The sequence below is a fragment of the Mustela nivalis genome (genome assembly GCF_964662115.1).
Source record: "Mustela nivalis genome assembly, chromosome: 9".
Classification (NCBI taxonomy): domain Eukaryota; kingdom Metazoa; phylum Chordata; class Mammalia; order Carnivora; family Mustelidae; genus Mustela; species Mustela nivalis.
Genome location: NC_139028.1, coordinates 114468260 through 114482981, shown reverse-complemented (window position 1 = coordinate 114482981; position 14722 = coordinate 114468260). Strand labels below are relative to the sequence as shown.

Genomic DNA, 14722 nt, shown 5'->3' with positions numbered 1-14722 from the left:
AGAAGGACATGGTGAGTAGTGGGCGCAGTGGTCCTGAGATGCCCCTCACCAGCCACGTTCCCCCTTGCAGGAGCAGGCGGCCACCTACCACCATGAGCAGCACCCTGTCACCCACAGACTTCGACAGCTTGGAGATCCAGGGCCAGTACAGCGACATCAACAACCGCTGGGACCTGCCCGACTCGGACTGGGACAATGACAGCAGCTCAGCCCGCCTCTTTGAGAGGTCCCGCATTAAGGCCCTGGCAGGTGAGGTCAGGGGAGGGCCAGGGGAGATGCTGAGGAGGCTGGGGAGAGAAACTAGTCAGGGAGAGTCCTCCAATGTCACAGGAAGACCAACTTTCTTTCTAAGCTGCCAGCTGATCCGGATTACCCCGTCAAGCCCCTGGTCCCCAACTGCAGTTCCAAGAACAAACTTCATACAGTCCAAAATGTTCCCCATCTTCCCTTCCCCAAGCATAGGACGCGGCTCTGTTCCCCTCTGCCCCTGAGTCATGGTCTTTAACTCTCTGGCATTTAGTCCTGCCATCTCCACCCATCTGTCCCTTACCTTTCATCCCCTCGTTGGGCCTTCCTTGGTTTTCCCTGTCACCTGTCACACCTGTTATCTCTCCCAGTCCATGACCCTCCCCCTTCCTTCCCCACCTGTTCCTTCCACCTGCCTCCTGTTCCTCCCATTATTTCGTCTACCTGTTCCCTGAAGCAGGTTCCCTCCACCCGCCGCCGGTTTCTGCAGCCGCCCATTCTCCCCGATTTGTTCTCAACCCGCCTCTTCCTCTGCCCTCCCCTACGGCCTGGGCTCTTCCCTCAGCTCCGCTGAGCACAAACAAACCCGTCTGACGGGCCTCCCTGCGTTCCGGGAGGAGTTGTCATGGCAACAAGAGTGCAGCTGCCACCTGACACCGTCAGCGGCTGGCTGGCGTGGGGCTGAGTCACCCACACACCCTAAGGCCACCCACCCCGTCTGGCTTCCCTCCTCCGGCCCACCCTCATCTCCTCCACCGACCTGCTGGCCTCCCAGCCCCATGCCCTGGGAGGAAGCCACAGCCACGCCCCGCCATCGCAGGCAGAGTCCCCAGCATGAGTGGGTGGTGGCCTCCTGGGAGAAGGGAGACACTGAGGGGGTGGTTCCCAAACCGGGCAGCACTTTTTATAGGCTCACCCAGGGACAGTTTTACAAATACACATCCCGAAGCCCCCTCCGAGATGCACTGAATTAGGATCGTTGGACCCATATATGGTCCAGAAATGAGGATTTTTTAAAAAGCTCTCCAGGTAATTCCTCTCCGGCAGCACAGCATCCCAGGACCCTTGCGTGGTGGCTTTAGGTCTGGGAAGCCCTATCGTGTATTTTCTCCCCCGACGTCTCTGCCCTTCTGGTTGAGTCTCAAGCTGGCTTGTGAAATACTCATTTCAGTGTTTCTGCAGACAAGAGAAGACAGAACAGTGGGTTGTGGACAATGTCACCTCTTTGAGGAGAAGTTTCCCTGGTACCCCGGTTTTGGGGTCATGATGTCTGTGCACATGCCACCCAGGACTGTCCCCATGTTTGTAGCCCAAGTGACACATGCCACTTTGAGCTGTCATTTCTCCACCACCAAACCGGGCTCTCCTGTGTGGGCTTCACCTAGCACGGCCCCTCGCACCAGCAGGCGTCAGAGAAATAATGAATGAAGACAGGAGAGACCGAGAGTAGCCTGTAAGGGCCATGAGCTGAAGCCCAGGGAGAGATGGGAAGAGAATCTGGCAGACGTCCCAGCAGCAGGATGCACTGGGGGCCAGGGATGGCCTGGTTGAGGAGGGCTTGGTGAGCCTCCCGCCAGGGAAGGGTCGGGAACCAGAAGCGGTGACAAACAAGTGGGGAAGACCGGAACACCAATTTCACAGATCAGAGAACTTAAGCAACCGCCCAGCGGAGTGCCCCGCACCTACGGAGCTGGTTTCACCTCTCCAGGGATTTCTCTCTCTCTCTGCCCTACGAGCTGGGGACCAGAGCTCAGGTCCTGAAGGGGGGACCTCCTACAGTCACCCCAAGAGGGACCATCCTTGTCCCACCTGCCGACCTTCGAGAGGCAGGAGTTTGCTTCGGGGACCCGCGCTGAGCAGCTGGGGCCCGGGGCGGGGGGTGGGGCGGGGGGCCGGTCCGCAAGGCGCCGGCGGTTCCCTGTTCGCCGCGCAGGGCCCGGCCCGCCGCCGCCGCGAGCCGCGCCCCGCCTCCCGCCCCTCCCCCGGCACCGTCCGACCTGTTTGTCGGGAGCCGCCTCGGTCTCCCCTCGCCGCAGCCAGGTGTGCTCTGCCCACGGGCCCCGGAGCTCGGGCGCTCAGACGGCCGGCGCTCGGCTTCCCGCCGCTCCGCGACACGTCCCCTGCCTTCGGACCGACTCCCCGCCGGGAGCCCGGGCGCTCGGGACCCCGCGCTGCGGTGGGGCAGGGGGGAGGCGCGGAGCGGAGCCGTGGCGCGCGGCGCGGGCAGGGCATGGACGGCGGGCCCCGGGCCGCGTGAGAGGCAGCGGGCGGCATGAATGGGAACGGGGTGAGCGGGGCGCACGGGCCCGGCCTCAACGGCGCGGGCGACTTCTACTATGAGGCCGTGGAGGGGGCTCAGAGCCCGGGGGGCCTCCTGCTGTCGCCGGCCGCCTTCATCAACCCGGCGCAGTACGCCAGCGTGCTGGAAGGCCGCTTCAAGCAGCTTCAAGGTGAGCGGCCGCGCCCAGGGGCCCCGGGACGGAGGGGCCCGAGCAAAGCCGGCGAGACCGTGTGCGCGGGGACGGACTACCTGGGACCCAACCCATGGGCGCCCGCAGAGTCGGGAAAGGCTTGGGCCCCCGTGGAAGAAGGGACGTGAGCGTGGTGGCAGCGCCCGCGTCAGCACCGAGCCGGTCCGCTGTCCCCGCTAAGGGTTTGGAGGAGAAGCACCTGCTGGGATGGCTGTTAGGAGAGACAGCGGTCACCCGGCCGGCCGAGCCACCCAGGGCTTGTCCCTGTGGCTTTTGTTTTTTGAGTGGGTGTCTGGAGCTCTGTGTGTGTGTGTGTGTGTGTGTGTGTGTGTAAACCAGGGAGTGTGTCAAAGGGAGTTGGTGCGGACGGGCAGGCCTGTGTTCATTCTGGCACCGATATTTCAGTGTATTTCCAGGACCACTGAGTCTGGGGGGGGTGCCTGCGGATGTTGTGGACACCTTGTAAAGTGATGCTTTATCTCTGGGCCTTGGCTTTGCCCAGTTTTCTCCTAGCTGCTACGGATTTGGTCTTCCTCTCTTTTTCTACCTGTAGGCCAGAATGGCCTCACCCCAGTGTGCCTGGCATCAGGGCCATTTTCACGCCTCCAGCCATGGCCGGTGCTCTGGGCAGTGCTGGGCTCAGGCAGGGCCTGGAGACCCTGAAAGGCGGCCCACAGAGCAGGGGCCTGCCGGTGTAGTTGTTAGGACCCGGAGGAGGCTGGCTTAGGTACTGGGCTTGGAGGTAAGAGAGACAGGAATAGACGTGGGTGTGTCGTTATGTTTTATGGGTGAGGTGCACAGGAATGTGAAATTCAGGGATGGGTCTTTTCGGTTTCTGAGATGCTGGGGCTGAGAAGGGAAACAAAAGTGACTCTTCAGGCTTCAGCCCCTTGGATTGGGTCCTCGCACTGGGCTCCTGTGGGGGAAACAGGCAGAAATCCGAGTGGCCAGACCCTCTTCCCTCACTTTGTCGTTTATAACGTCTAAAATGTTAAATTTTCCTGTGGAACCTAGAAAGCATGCTTCATCAGCAGCCTGTCCTGTGGGCCAGGCAACAAGGCATTTCCTCACCTTCTTTGAGATCGGCAGCCAGCTCTGCCTGTTTTATCCCCCCTGTGTGTCCTGGGCTCAGCGATTTCCTTATTCCCAACATTCAAGATTGTTTTCCGTCTTAGAGTTGGGATGTTGCTGTCCCAGGACTGGATCCCACTGTAGCCCTGAATGAACTGAATGAGCCTACCCCAGAAGTAGAGGAGCCCCATCTTTTCTTTAAATTATCCCAGAAGAACAAGCTGACTCAGGAGGCTAGAGCCTCTGTAATGTCTTGTCCTTCTAATGACCACTTGGAAGAGCTGCTGGTGTCATTTAAGTCCACGCCCTGTCCGCCAGCAAAGAGAATGGCCACGCCTCCTGCTGCTTCCGAGAGCTCTGGGTCTCCTTCGGGTTAGATCATGCCCGGATAACTGTAACTCATCAAGGAGCAGGCATCATGTGTGCGGGGCAGCTGACGTACATTGTCTCATTTCGTCAACAGTCACGGGTTGAAGTGGAAAGTCAAGCAGTATGCCCATTTAACAGATGAGGACAGCAAGACTGATGATGATAACAGTGTCTCTCCACTGTTATAGGACAGCCCTGATCCCAGATCCCAGCCCTTCCTCGCATGTCTCACTGCTTCTAATTTCTTTCCTCCTTTCTTCTCAAAGCCTGTTTGCTCATTTCTCTTTTTTACCCTATGAGCTCATCCCAATTTCTTTATTCCCTGCTTTTTAAGTCAGGGATTTTGTCTCAGGCGTTTTCCTGCCCCTCCTCCTTCCTAGACCTCACTTTTGGGTCCTCAAGCACCCCCCAGCCCCCCAACCCCGACAGCTGGTGTTTAGAAGCAGGTGCACTGTACTTGAAGGACAGAAATGACCCCTTGTTGCCGCCACAGATGAGCGAGAAGCTGTGCAGAAGAAAACCTTCACCAAGTGGGTGAACTCGCACCTGGCCCGGGTGACATGCCGGGTAGGAGACCTGTACAGTGACCTCCGGGATGGACGTAACCTCCTGAGGCTCCTCGAGGTGCTCTCGGGAGAGACACTGGTGAGCTGTGGTCACAGAGGGAGGAGGGAGCCCAAGAAACAGTGGTCAGGGGGACAAGCTGGGTGTCGCCCTTTGAAGAGTGACGGCGCAGAGCGGGAAGCAGTTGGCTGCCCTCTGCTCAGAAGATGGTTTTGTTTTGAGAGGCTTTGCCACCTGGATTAAATAAGAGCATTGCTTCACGGAGACAGGAACAGTGGCCCCATTGAAAACTTTTCTTTTCCCACCCACTCTGGGTGCAATTAATTCCCTTGGGAATCTTAATCTGCCCAAGCCACTTCTGGAAACTGCACTTTGGCTCCTGAACTTGGGCCCAGGCTTGGGGGCTGTACCCGCGTTTCCAACGGGGGTCCTGGGGAAGGTGCGTAGATCAGGGCCCTGAGAAGGCTAAGAGGGAAAGAGGAGGAGCCCCACAGTCCCATGTTGTTGTGTCCCCTGTCCCTTCACAGCCAAAGCCCACCAAAGGCCGCATGCGGATCCACTGCCTGGAGAACGTGGACAAGGCCCTCCAGTTCCTGAAGGAGCAGAAAGTGCACTTGGAAAACATGGGCTCCCACGACATTGTGGATGGAAACCACCGTCTGACCCTTGGGCTGGTCTGGACCATCATCCTTCGGTTCCAGGTAGCCCGGCACAGCGTCTCGCAGAGTGGACGTCCCACATCGGCGCTGTACCGCCATCGGGCACTGCCAGTCCACAGCGGGACTGATGAAAACACGCAGGGTCTAGAACTTCATAGAGTGTTTGAGGTTGCTGTGCTATCCAAGCCCCAGACCCAGACCGCCTCCCCCTCCCACGGGGTAGAGACCAGTGTGGGTGTTGTCAGACTTCTGTGGCAGGTCCCCCGTGGCCTGGTCTGTTCACTGGCCACATGTGGTAGGACCACATGTTGGTCCACAAGGGACGGGAGATTGTACAAACTGGACCAACCTTCACCCCTGAGAGTTTGAGAACTCTACCTGGGGCCTGGTCATTGGTCCACTCGTCCGCTTCCAACTCTGCTTGCCTCTCTAGAACAGTCACCCTGTTGCTTCTTATGCTCTGAGCATAGGCAGGCCAGTGTCCCCATACCATCGCAGTTCTCCCGGTGGTCCCCTCACTCCCCGGCGCTCCTCCCAGCCTGGAGCAGAGCTCCAGGAAAGAGCTGTCCCCTTGGAAACCCAGCTCCCAGGCAGCGCTCTCACTCACCCCCTCGCCACTCCCCGCTCCAAGGAGCCAGCATCCTTCACTTTGAGGCCCTTCCACTCTTCTGACTCCCGACCCCATCCTGCTGCCTCAAATCCTTTTGAACTGATGTTTTGTGGTCATTATCCCAGGAGGAAAAGTCCTCCGGTTCCATCCCGGCACCCTTCTTCCAGAAGTCTACAAAGAGCAGTTTCCTGCTGTGTATCTCCAAGTATCTCCGATAACTCCAGGAGCCCCTGTTGGGGGACTGAGGCGCTCCCTTCTTTCCTTCTTAGATCCAAGACATCAGTGTGGAAACAGAAGACAACAAGGAGAAGAAGTCGGCCAAGGACGCCCTGCTGCTGTGGTGCCAGATGAAGACGGCGGGGTGAGGCTGCCCAGGGACCGTGGCCCTGGAGGGTTGGCCGCACCGAGGCTGTGCGGTAAAGGAGGGATGGGCTCCCCGAGCCACGAGCTGGGGATCCATCCTTGAGTCACAGACCGGGGCTAGGCCCTACTCACTGTTCTTCCCGGTCTCCATTTATAGGTATCCCAATGTCAACGTGCACAACTTCACGACCAGCTGGAGGGACGGGCTGGCCTTCAACGCCATTGTGCACAAGCACCGGTGAGGGGCTGGGGTCGGCGAGCCTGCCGGGCGGCCGGACGGGCTCATGGCCCTCGGGCGCGCACACGCCCACACGGACCATGAGATGGGCTACCCGGCAGTGACGAGGGTGAACGTTCAGACGAGAGCTGGGATGTGGGGGCGCCACGCTGCACAGAGGGCAGTGGTGGGAGCCAGGGCAGGTGGGAGCAGTGGGTGTGGGCTTGGGGTGCCTGGTTCGGGACAAAATGGAGTTGGTGGCAGGGATAAAGACAGGGGTGGCTTCACTTTTCCTCTTTAGGGGCTCACGTGCTCTTGATACCTTCTCTACCCCCTCCCCTTGTAGGCCGGATCTGCTGGATTTTGAGTCTCTGAAGAAATGCAATGCACATTATAACCTGCAAAATGCTTTCAATCTGGCTGAGAAGGAGCTGGGGCTCACGAAGTTGCTGGATCCCGAAGGTGGGTCAAAGTGACGGAAAGAAAGTGCTGTGGGATAGAGGCAGAGGCAGATGAGTGGGGGCCAGGGGCTAAGGGCAGGGGGCTGGGGTCAGGTGACTGCTAATGGGTATGGAGTTTCCTCTGGGGGTGATCAGAATGTTCTGGAACAGATCATGGTGAGGACTGCACCACTTTGTGAAGGTACTAAAAGCCGCTGAATTGTCCCCTATAAAAGGGGGAATTGTATGATGTGAAAATTACATCCCTCCTCCAAAAAAAGATGTAGGGAGACGGGCAGTCCTATGGCAGAAAGAGCCCTCGAATGTGGTTCTATGCCAGCCCCGCCACAGAGCAGCTCTGTGACTTAGAGCCAGTCGCTTAACCTCTCTGTGGCTCATTTTCCTCATCTCTAAAATGAGAAGATTGGTCTCTGAGGTCTCTAAGGTTCCGTCTTCCTCTAAAATTCTAGGGTTCTAACTTAAGCTGCGTGACACTGAGATCTCACCCAGCTCTGGCCTTACGGTCAGCGGGCCCTGCTGACTGGCCCCGCTGGTTGTGATCTGGATGTTGCTGAGACAGGCAGTGGTCCCTGGCTCTTATTTCGGACCTGGCCCTGCACTCGACAGGCTTTACTCAACTCAGTCCTCACTACACGCTCTGGAAATCAGGGCCGTTACTGTCCTCAGTTTATGGAAGAGAAGATGGGGACCTATCCACCGGGTTAAGTGGCTTTCCTGAGGTCATACAGCGGGTGGGGCAGAGATCCAAACTCCAGACCTGCTTCCTCAGCCAGTTCTCAGGGAGAGCAGGCTCGGTGCTGCCAGAAAAGGGAGGCAGAGGAGGGCCAAGAGGCTTCCCTGCTGGAAACGCTCCTCCCTAAGCTCACTGCGCAGACTTGCGTCTCTGTATTTTTCTCCCTGTTTTCTGTCCCACCATAGCCCCATCTCAGTCCAGAGCGACACTCATCAGCCATCTAGCGACGGAAGTCGCGCACACAGGTTCCTGGGAAAGCATTTGAGAGGCACAGTTATGATAAAGAACATTTAAGTAAAACAAAGTCTCCTATAACTTTATGACATGACTTCGATGGGCCCTTCTTGCCTGTGGACTTTCAGAGGGGACCGCAAGAGCTTCCAGCCCTATAGTGTTCCCTGTAGGTAGGGTAGAATCTGCCGACTGTGGGCGTAGAACCCAGGCATTTCAAGTCCCAGTCTTGGTCTTTGTGGTAGAAGCTGGTTTGCCCAAAGGACACTCACCTCCTTAGACTCACAGCTGAGCTTTGGGACTGAGGTCAGAAATAGCCATGACCGAGCCCCAAGATGGCCCTGAGAACAGCTGGGGCTCGCTGGGCCCCTCCCTCTGCACATTCCAGCTTCGGGAAGCTTGGTTTTTATCTTCCATGTTGCTGCCCCCAAATCCACTGATTTCTTAGACAGTTTTCCAGCCCCTAAGTACAAGATCCATCCCCAAACTGGAATGCTGTTTCTTTTCTTGCCTTTCCTGCCCTCAACAGCTAATTTTGGTCTCCCTTAGAAACACTGGGTAAAAGTCTCCTTGGGCTTCTGCATTTTGTCCTCTGCTTGTTTCTAGAGGAGGTGGGGGGTGGGGAGAAACTTCGCTTCCTCATGTCCTTTTAGTCCAAATGATTTATTTGTCTTTTTGCCCTGAGAGGAGCAGGAAGGATGTCAGTTTCGGAGGGCTGAGGTGGGGGCCCTGGGATTGGGGTAAGCGCTCCAAGTTGCAGGTGTACTTCTAGAAGGCAGGTTTCTAATCTCTAAACATCAGGGCCTGACCTGAGTGTTCCTTCTTCTCAGATGTGAATGTGGACCAACCAGACGAGAAATCGATCATCACTTATGTGGCTACTTACTATCACTACTTCTCCAAGATGAAGGCTCTGGCCGTGGAAGGCAAAAGGATTGGCAAGGTACCCCTCTGCCGTGAGGCGGGTGGGACAGAGCTCAGGCCTAGGGGTCTTCCTTCCTGAAAGCAGAGACAGTGGGGAGCTGCTGTGCTGGGCCAGGGACCCCGTCGGCAAGACCCCCTTGTTGCTGTCTCGCAGGTGCTGGACCATGCCATGGAGGCTGAGCGCCTCGTGGAGAAGTATGAGTCCTTGGCCTCGGAGCTGCTGCAGTGGATCGAGCAAACAATTGTGACCCTCAATGACAGGCAGCTGGCCAACTCCCTGAGTGGGGTCCAGAACCAGCTGCAGTCCTTCAATTCTTACCGCACCGTGGAAAAGCCACCCAAGTAGGTGTCCCTGGGCCGCCCCCGGCTGCAACGTGCCAGCCCTGAGCCTAAATTAGGATGGTCTTTTGGGAGGGAGATTTGGCAGGACATAAATGCAGGGAAGGCTCATTTCCCCCAGTTCAAAGTGCCAGAAGCAATTCCAAGATAAATTTTTTAAATGATGATCCATTAAAAAAATATATATATCACATTGGGGAAATGCTTACTATGGTAGGTAGAGTCAACGCAATCCACTCCGATATTACTGGCTGGAGTGTCCCAGAACCCAATGCCAGCTTAGGGCCAGGCGGACTGGATCTGACGGGCAGATCATCACCAGCAACACAGGAGTGTGGCTGCTTCTGCGCATGCTGCAAAGGCTCTGTTGGTCTGCTTTAGAAATGGACTTTCTAAATGGGATCGCCAGGAGGCAGCTCTCTACGGCACATGCTACAACCTTCGCTTGCCCAGTATTGAGCTCTTCCGCAGTTAATACGTTTAGCCCCCAAACTAATACTAATCCAGAAAACGTCTGTTCCTACACATTCCAAGAATGGTTTGAGGTGAGGTTTGAATGGTTGAGGTTTGGGCCCTGTGACCCAGAAAGCCCTCTGCTTTCTGGAAGTTAGAACTTCCAGGATGTTCACTCACCTGACCTTTGTAAAAGAAAAATAAGTCCGGGGAGAGCCACTAGAGATCGTGTTAAAGGAATGCACTTACTGGCATGAAAAGATGTTCATGAAACGGAAACGAAGAAGCAGTTTACAGACCCGCTTATTTGTAGGCGGCAGGGAGCACGTGGCTAAGGGGTCAGGTTCGAAGTACCTGAGTTCAAATCCTGCCTCTGCCGTCAAGCAGTCATGAGGACTGGGCAGCTTCTCCGGCCTCTCCGTGCCTCCGTTTTCCCAACTGGAAAATGAAAGTGATGAGAGAATACGGGTGACAGTGAGAGCCAGACACGAGCAGGGCCTGCCTCATGGTGGATGAGTCCTCAGTGATCGTCAGCCGTGGTTCTGGAATAATCCCATCTGTGTAACCAAAACAAAAAAAAAAAAGAAAAGAGAAAGGAAGAAGAAGTACACACATGCCGAAGTGTAACTGGTCATTTCTGTCTAGTTTTCATTTGTTTTCAAATTATGTTCTTTTTGCTTGCCCATATTTTCTGGCTTTTGCACTGAGCTCACGAGAAGACAAGCACCACAGGTCCTTTCGGTTTGAAATGTAGAGTCCTTGTGCCTGTGTGGCCTTTGACTCTGACCCCAGCCCGGCCTCCTGCCTCAGGTTCACCGAGAAGGGGAACTTGGAAGTTCTGCTCTTCACCATCCAGAGCAAGCTGCGGGCCAACAATCAGAAGGTCTACACGCCCCGCGAGGGCCGGCTCATCTCTGACATCAACAAGGTGCCCGGCCCCCCTCCTTGCCCCACAGATGTCCCATCCTTGGCACCAGCACCCCCCACGGCCCTGATCGGAAGGCTTGTCCTGGCCTCCTGCATAAGATTAATATAAGTGATAAGGTTCACCTCTAGTCCCACCACCACAGACAAATCCAGTGGTCTTCACTGTTCCCTGTCCCCTTCCGGTTTTCATGCGCAAGCAGAAGTGCTTTCACGTGGTTGCGTGGCCCTCATGCTGTCCGTTTCTCCTGCTTCCATGCACAAGTGTCTCACTGACCACGTCCGACCACACCCGCTAGACAGAGCTCCTCTGGCACTCCTCATGTGCCCCCCAGTCCCGATGACCCCTCCTCACCAACCCTGTCCCCCTACCTCGCAGGCTTGGGAGCGGCTGGAGAAAGCGGAGCACGAGCGCGAGCTGGCCCTGCGCACCGAGCTGATCCGCCAGGAGAAGCTGGAGCAGCTGGCCGCCCGCTTCGACCGCAAAGCGGCCATGCGGGAGACCTGGCTTAGCGAGAACCAGCGCCTCGTGTCCCAGGTAGAGCGAGGGGGGCGGGGGCTCTTGGTCTGTGCAGGCTGGGCAGGAGGTACAGAGAGAGAGGGAGGGGGAGAGGGAGGTGGGTTAGGAGGCCTGCCATGTGGGGAAGCTAAAGAAACAAGGAGGCCATCACCAGAAGACAACCCAGAGTCCCCGGAACCGGGGGCACCAGGGTCCGGAGGCTGGAACTGGGGAAAGGGAGCCAGGCTGGGACAGGATAGAGAGGAGACGGGCCACCTTGTGGAGTTGGCGTCTCGAGGCGGGAGTGCCCTGGAGGGCAGACGCGGCCGGTGGGCCGAGCTGGGGGCCTGCGCTCCCCCACTTCCCCTTGCCCCTTGCCTGCCGTCTGCCCTAGGACAACTTTGGGCTGGAGCTGGCGGCCGTCGAGGCGGCCGTGCGCAAGCACGAGGCCATCGAGACGGACATCGTGGCCTACAGCGGCCGGGTGCAGGCCGTGGACGCCGTGGCCGCGGAGCTGGCGGCCGAGCGCTACCACGACATCAGGCGCATCGCGGCGCGGCAGCACAACGTGGCGCGGCTCTGGGACTTCCTGCGGCAGATGGTCGCGGCCCGGCGGGAGCGGCTCCTGCTCACCCTGGAGCTGCAGAAGGTGTTTCAGGACCTGCTCTACCTCATGGACTGGATGGAGGAGATGAAGGTAACCGACGGCCCAGGGGGCGTGGGGGAGCCTCTCGGGGGAGCAGGTCCCCACACCGGGCCTCGTACGCAGAGCCAATGGGCCCTGCCATCGTGGGGCTCACCTTCTAGTGGAAGGAGGCTGCTGAGGGAACCCCTGGGCCTGTCATGAAACAGAATAGCAGGCAGACCCTCCGGGGACACAGGGCCGCAGGGTGAAATTCAGGAAGGCCTCTGAGGAACCGCAGACCCACAAGGAGCCGGCGTGGGGAGGTGTGAGCAGGGAGTGTCATAGGCAGAAGAACAGCCCTGGGCCTGCACAGGCGTGCGGCGTTCGCGTCGGAAGGAGGGCCAGGGGCACTGGAAGAACAGGAGGGGCCGTGGATGAGGTAAGGGTGGGAACAGCCAGCCCCTCACCCCCACTTCCCTGGGCCTGCCAGGCCTGCTCAGGCTTTGGGTCTTGTTCAGAGTAGCATGGATCACTGAGCGTGATCAGAAGTTTCTGGAAAGGAGAGACATGATTCTGCCTTCATGTTTTTAAAGGTCACTGTGACCACAATGTGCAGGAGGGCCGTGGACAGCCCAAAGGGCAGTTAGGTGCGGTGCGGGGATCTAGGCAAGGGACGGAGAGGACGGTGGGTCTGGAGAGACCCTGGACTTGCTGGGGTGCAGGGGGCTGAGCAGTGACCCGCAGGAGGGTGGTGAGAATTCTGGGGCTGACAAGATGAGTCAGAACAGAGATTTGGGGAGCAAGATTTAGTAAGAAAGTCGGTCGTTCCATAGGAGGGCAGTTGAGTACAAGGTGACGGGGGTGCCGGCCCAGAGCTGGGGTGCCACTGCCTGTGTGAGTGGGAGCCCACGGACAGGGGCAGCTGTGCTCCTCGGGGTGTGACCCCCGCAGCCACCCAAGGAGGTTGGGTGGGAGGCCCTCGGGTGGGCACCGGCATGCCGCCTGTCCCCACAGGGCCGGCTGCAGTCTCAGGACCTGGGCAAACACCTGGCCGGAGTGGAGGACCTGCTGCAGCTACATGAGCTGGTGGAAGCCGACATCGCCGTGCAGGCCGAGAGGGTGCGCGCCGTCAGTGCCTCGGCCCTGCGCTTCTGCGACCCAAGCAAAGGTGAACCTGGGGAAGGAGGAAAAGCTGGCACGGGAAGCGTGGGGGCAGATGGGAGGGGCTGGGGCTGGGGAGGGGGCCTCAGGGATAGGGGCGGGGGCGGTGGAGATTCACAACCAGGGACTGGTCGGGGCAGCGGGCTGGCTGGGCTACAGCTCTCAACCCTCCACCCCAACCTTTTCAGAGTACAAACCCTGCGACCCCCAGCTGGTGTCGGAGCGGGTGGCCTCCCTGGAGCAGAGCTACGAGGCACTGTGCGAGTTGGCCGCCACCCGGAGGGCGCGGCTGGAGGAGTCCCGGCGCCTCTGGCGTTTCCTCTGGGAGGCGGGTGAGGCCGAGGCCTGGGTGCGGGAGCAGCAGCACCTCCTGGCCTCCGCAGACACCGGCCGGGACCTGACCGGCGCCCTCCGCCTGCTCAACAAACACACGGCCCTGCGGGGCGAGATGAGCGGCCGCCTGGGGCCCTTGAAGCTGACGCTGGAACAGGGCCGGCAGCTGGTCGCCGAGGGCCACCCCGGCGCCAGCCAGGCCGCCGCCCGCACCGCAGAGCTGCAGGCCCAGTGGGAGCGGCTGGAGGCCCTGGCGGAGGAGCGCGCCCAGCGGCTCGCCCAGGCCGCCAGCCTCTACCAGTTCCAGGCCGACGCGAACGACATGGAGGCCTGGCTGGTGGACGCGCTGCGCCTGGTGTCCAGCCCCGAGCTGGGGCACGACGAGTTCTCCACGCAGGCCCTGGCCCGACAGCACCGGGCCCTGGAGGAGGAGATCCGCAGCCACCGGCCAGCCCTGGATGCCCTGAGGGACCAGGCCGCCGCCCTGCCCCCTGCGCTGAGCCGCACACCGGAGGTGCAGGGCAGGGTGCCCAGCCTGGAGCGGCACTACGAGGAGCTGCAGGCCCAGGCAGGCGAGCGTGCGCGGGCCCTGGAGGCGGGCCTGGCGCTCTACACCATGCTCAGTGAGGCCGGGGCCTGCGGCCTGTGGGTGGAGGAGAAGGAGCAGTGGCTCAATGGGCTGGCCCTGCCCGAGCGCCTGGAGGACCTGGAGGTGGTGCAGCAGAGGTAGGCACCCCCCCCCCCCCCGCAGACCTCCCCCAGCCCCACCACTGCAGGCCTGGCGAGTGGGGCCGCCCACGTTTGGGCCACCGGCCCTACCATAAACCGCCTGCTCTTGCTACGACCCTTTGAGTCTTTTTTTTTCTTTCTTTTTAAGATTTTATTTATTTATTTGAGACAGGGAGCAAGAGAGTGCAAGTAGGGAGAGGGAGAAGCAGGCTCCCCACTAAGCAGGGAGCCGCATGCAGGGCTTGATCCCAGCACTCTGGGATCATGACCTGAGCCGAAGGCAGAGGCTCAACCACTGAACCACCCAGGCACCTCCGACCCTTTGTGTCTTAACAGTGGTCTGGGTTTTGTTTTCTTGAAAAATGTCAGACATACTCAAAGGGAGAAAACCTACCACAAACTCCTACATCACCATCACCAGATTCAGCGATAGTCGGCGTCTTGCTATATTTGATTATTTTTCATTTTAAAAATTAGCAGACCTCCAGGGGCGCCTGGGTGGCTCAGTTGGTTAGGTGGCTGCCTTTAGCTCAGGTCATGATCCTGGAGTCCTGGGATCGAGTCCCACATCGGACTCCCAGTTCCACGGGGAGTCTGCTTCTCCCTCTGACCTTCTCCTCGCTCATGCTCTCTCTCGCTGTCTCTCTCTCTCTCAAATAAATAAATAAAAATAAAATATTTTTTAAAAGATTAGCAGATCTCCAGAATATCATTTCACTTCTGTGTTCCCCACGATGTGT

At 58.6% G+C, this 14722-nt stretch overlaps 1 protein-coding gene across 3 annotated transcripts in view; it reads left to right on the top strand.

Annotated features, from left to right (window-relative positions):
• The window catches only part of SPTBN2 (spectrin beta, non-erythrocytic 2), a 38330-nt gene that overhangs the window by 7878 nt on the left and 15730 nt on the right, over positions 1–14722 (top strand). For 2 of the 3 annotated variants that reach the window (XM_082748606.1, XM_082748607.1), the window contains exons 2-14: positions 71–249; positions 4651–4802; positions 5249–5422; positions 6260–6351; positions 6511–6591; positions 6917–7032; positions 8826–8938; positions 9074–9261; positions 10522–10639; positions 11015–11173; positions 11529–11831; positions 12774–12927; positions 13109–13979. In XM_082748606.1, the coding sequence (XP_082604732.1) occupies positions 93–249; positions 4651–4802; positions 5249–5422; positions 6260–6351; positions 6511–6591; positions 6917–7032; positions 8826–8938; positions 9074–9261; positions 10522–10639; positions 11015–11173; positions 11529–11831; positions 12774–12927; positions 13109–13979 (2678 nt within the window). In that variant the 5' untranslated portion in view covers positions 71–92. Of the gene's footprint in view, positions 1–70; positions 250–2433; positions 2697–4650; positions 4803–5248; positions 5423–6259; positions 6352–6510; positions 6592–6916; positions 7033–8825; positions 8939–9073; positions 9262–10521; positions 10640–11014; positions 11174–11528; positions 11832–12773; positions 12928–13108; positions 13980–14722 lie in introns of those variants that run through there. The other variant, XM_082748605.1, reaches the window with a different exon arrangement.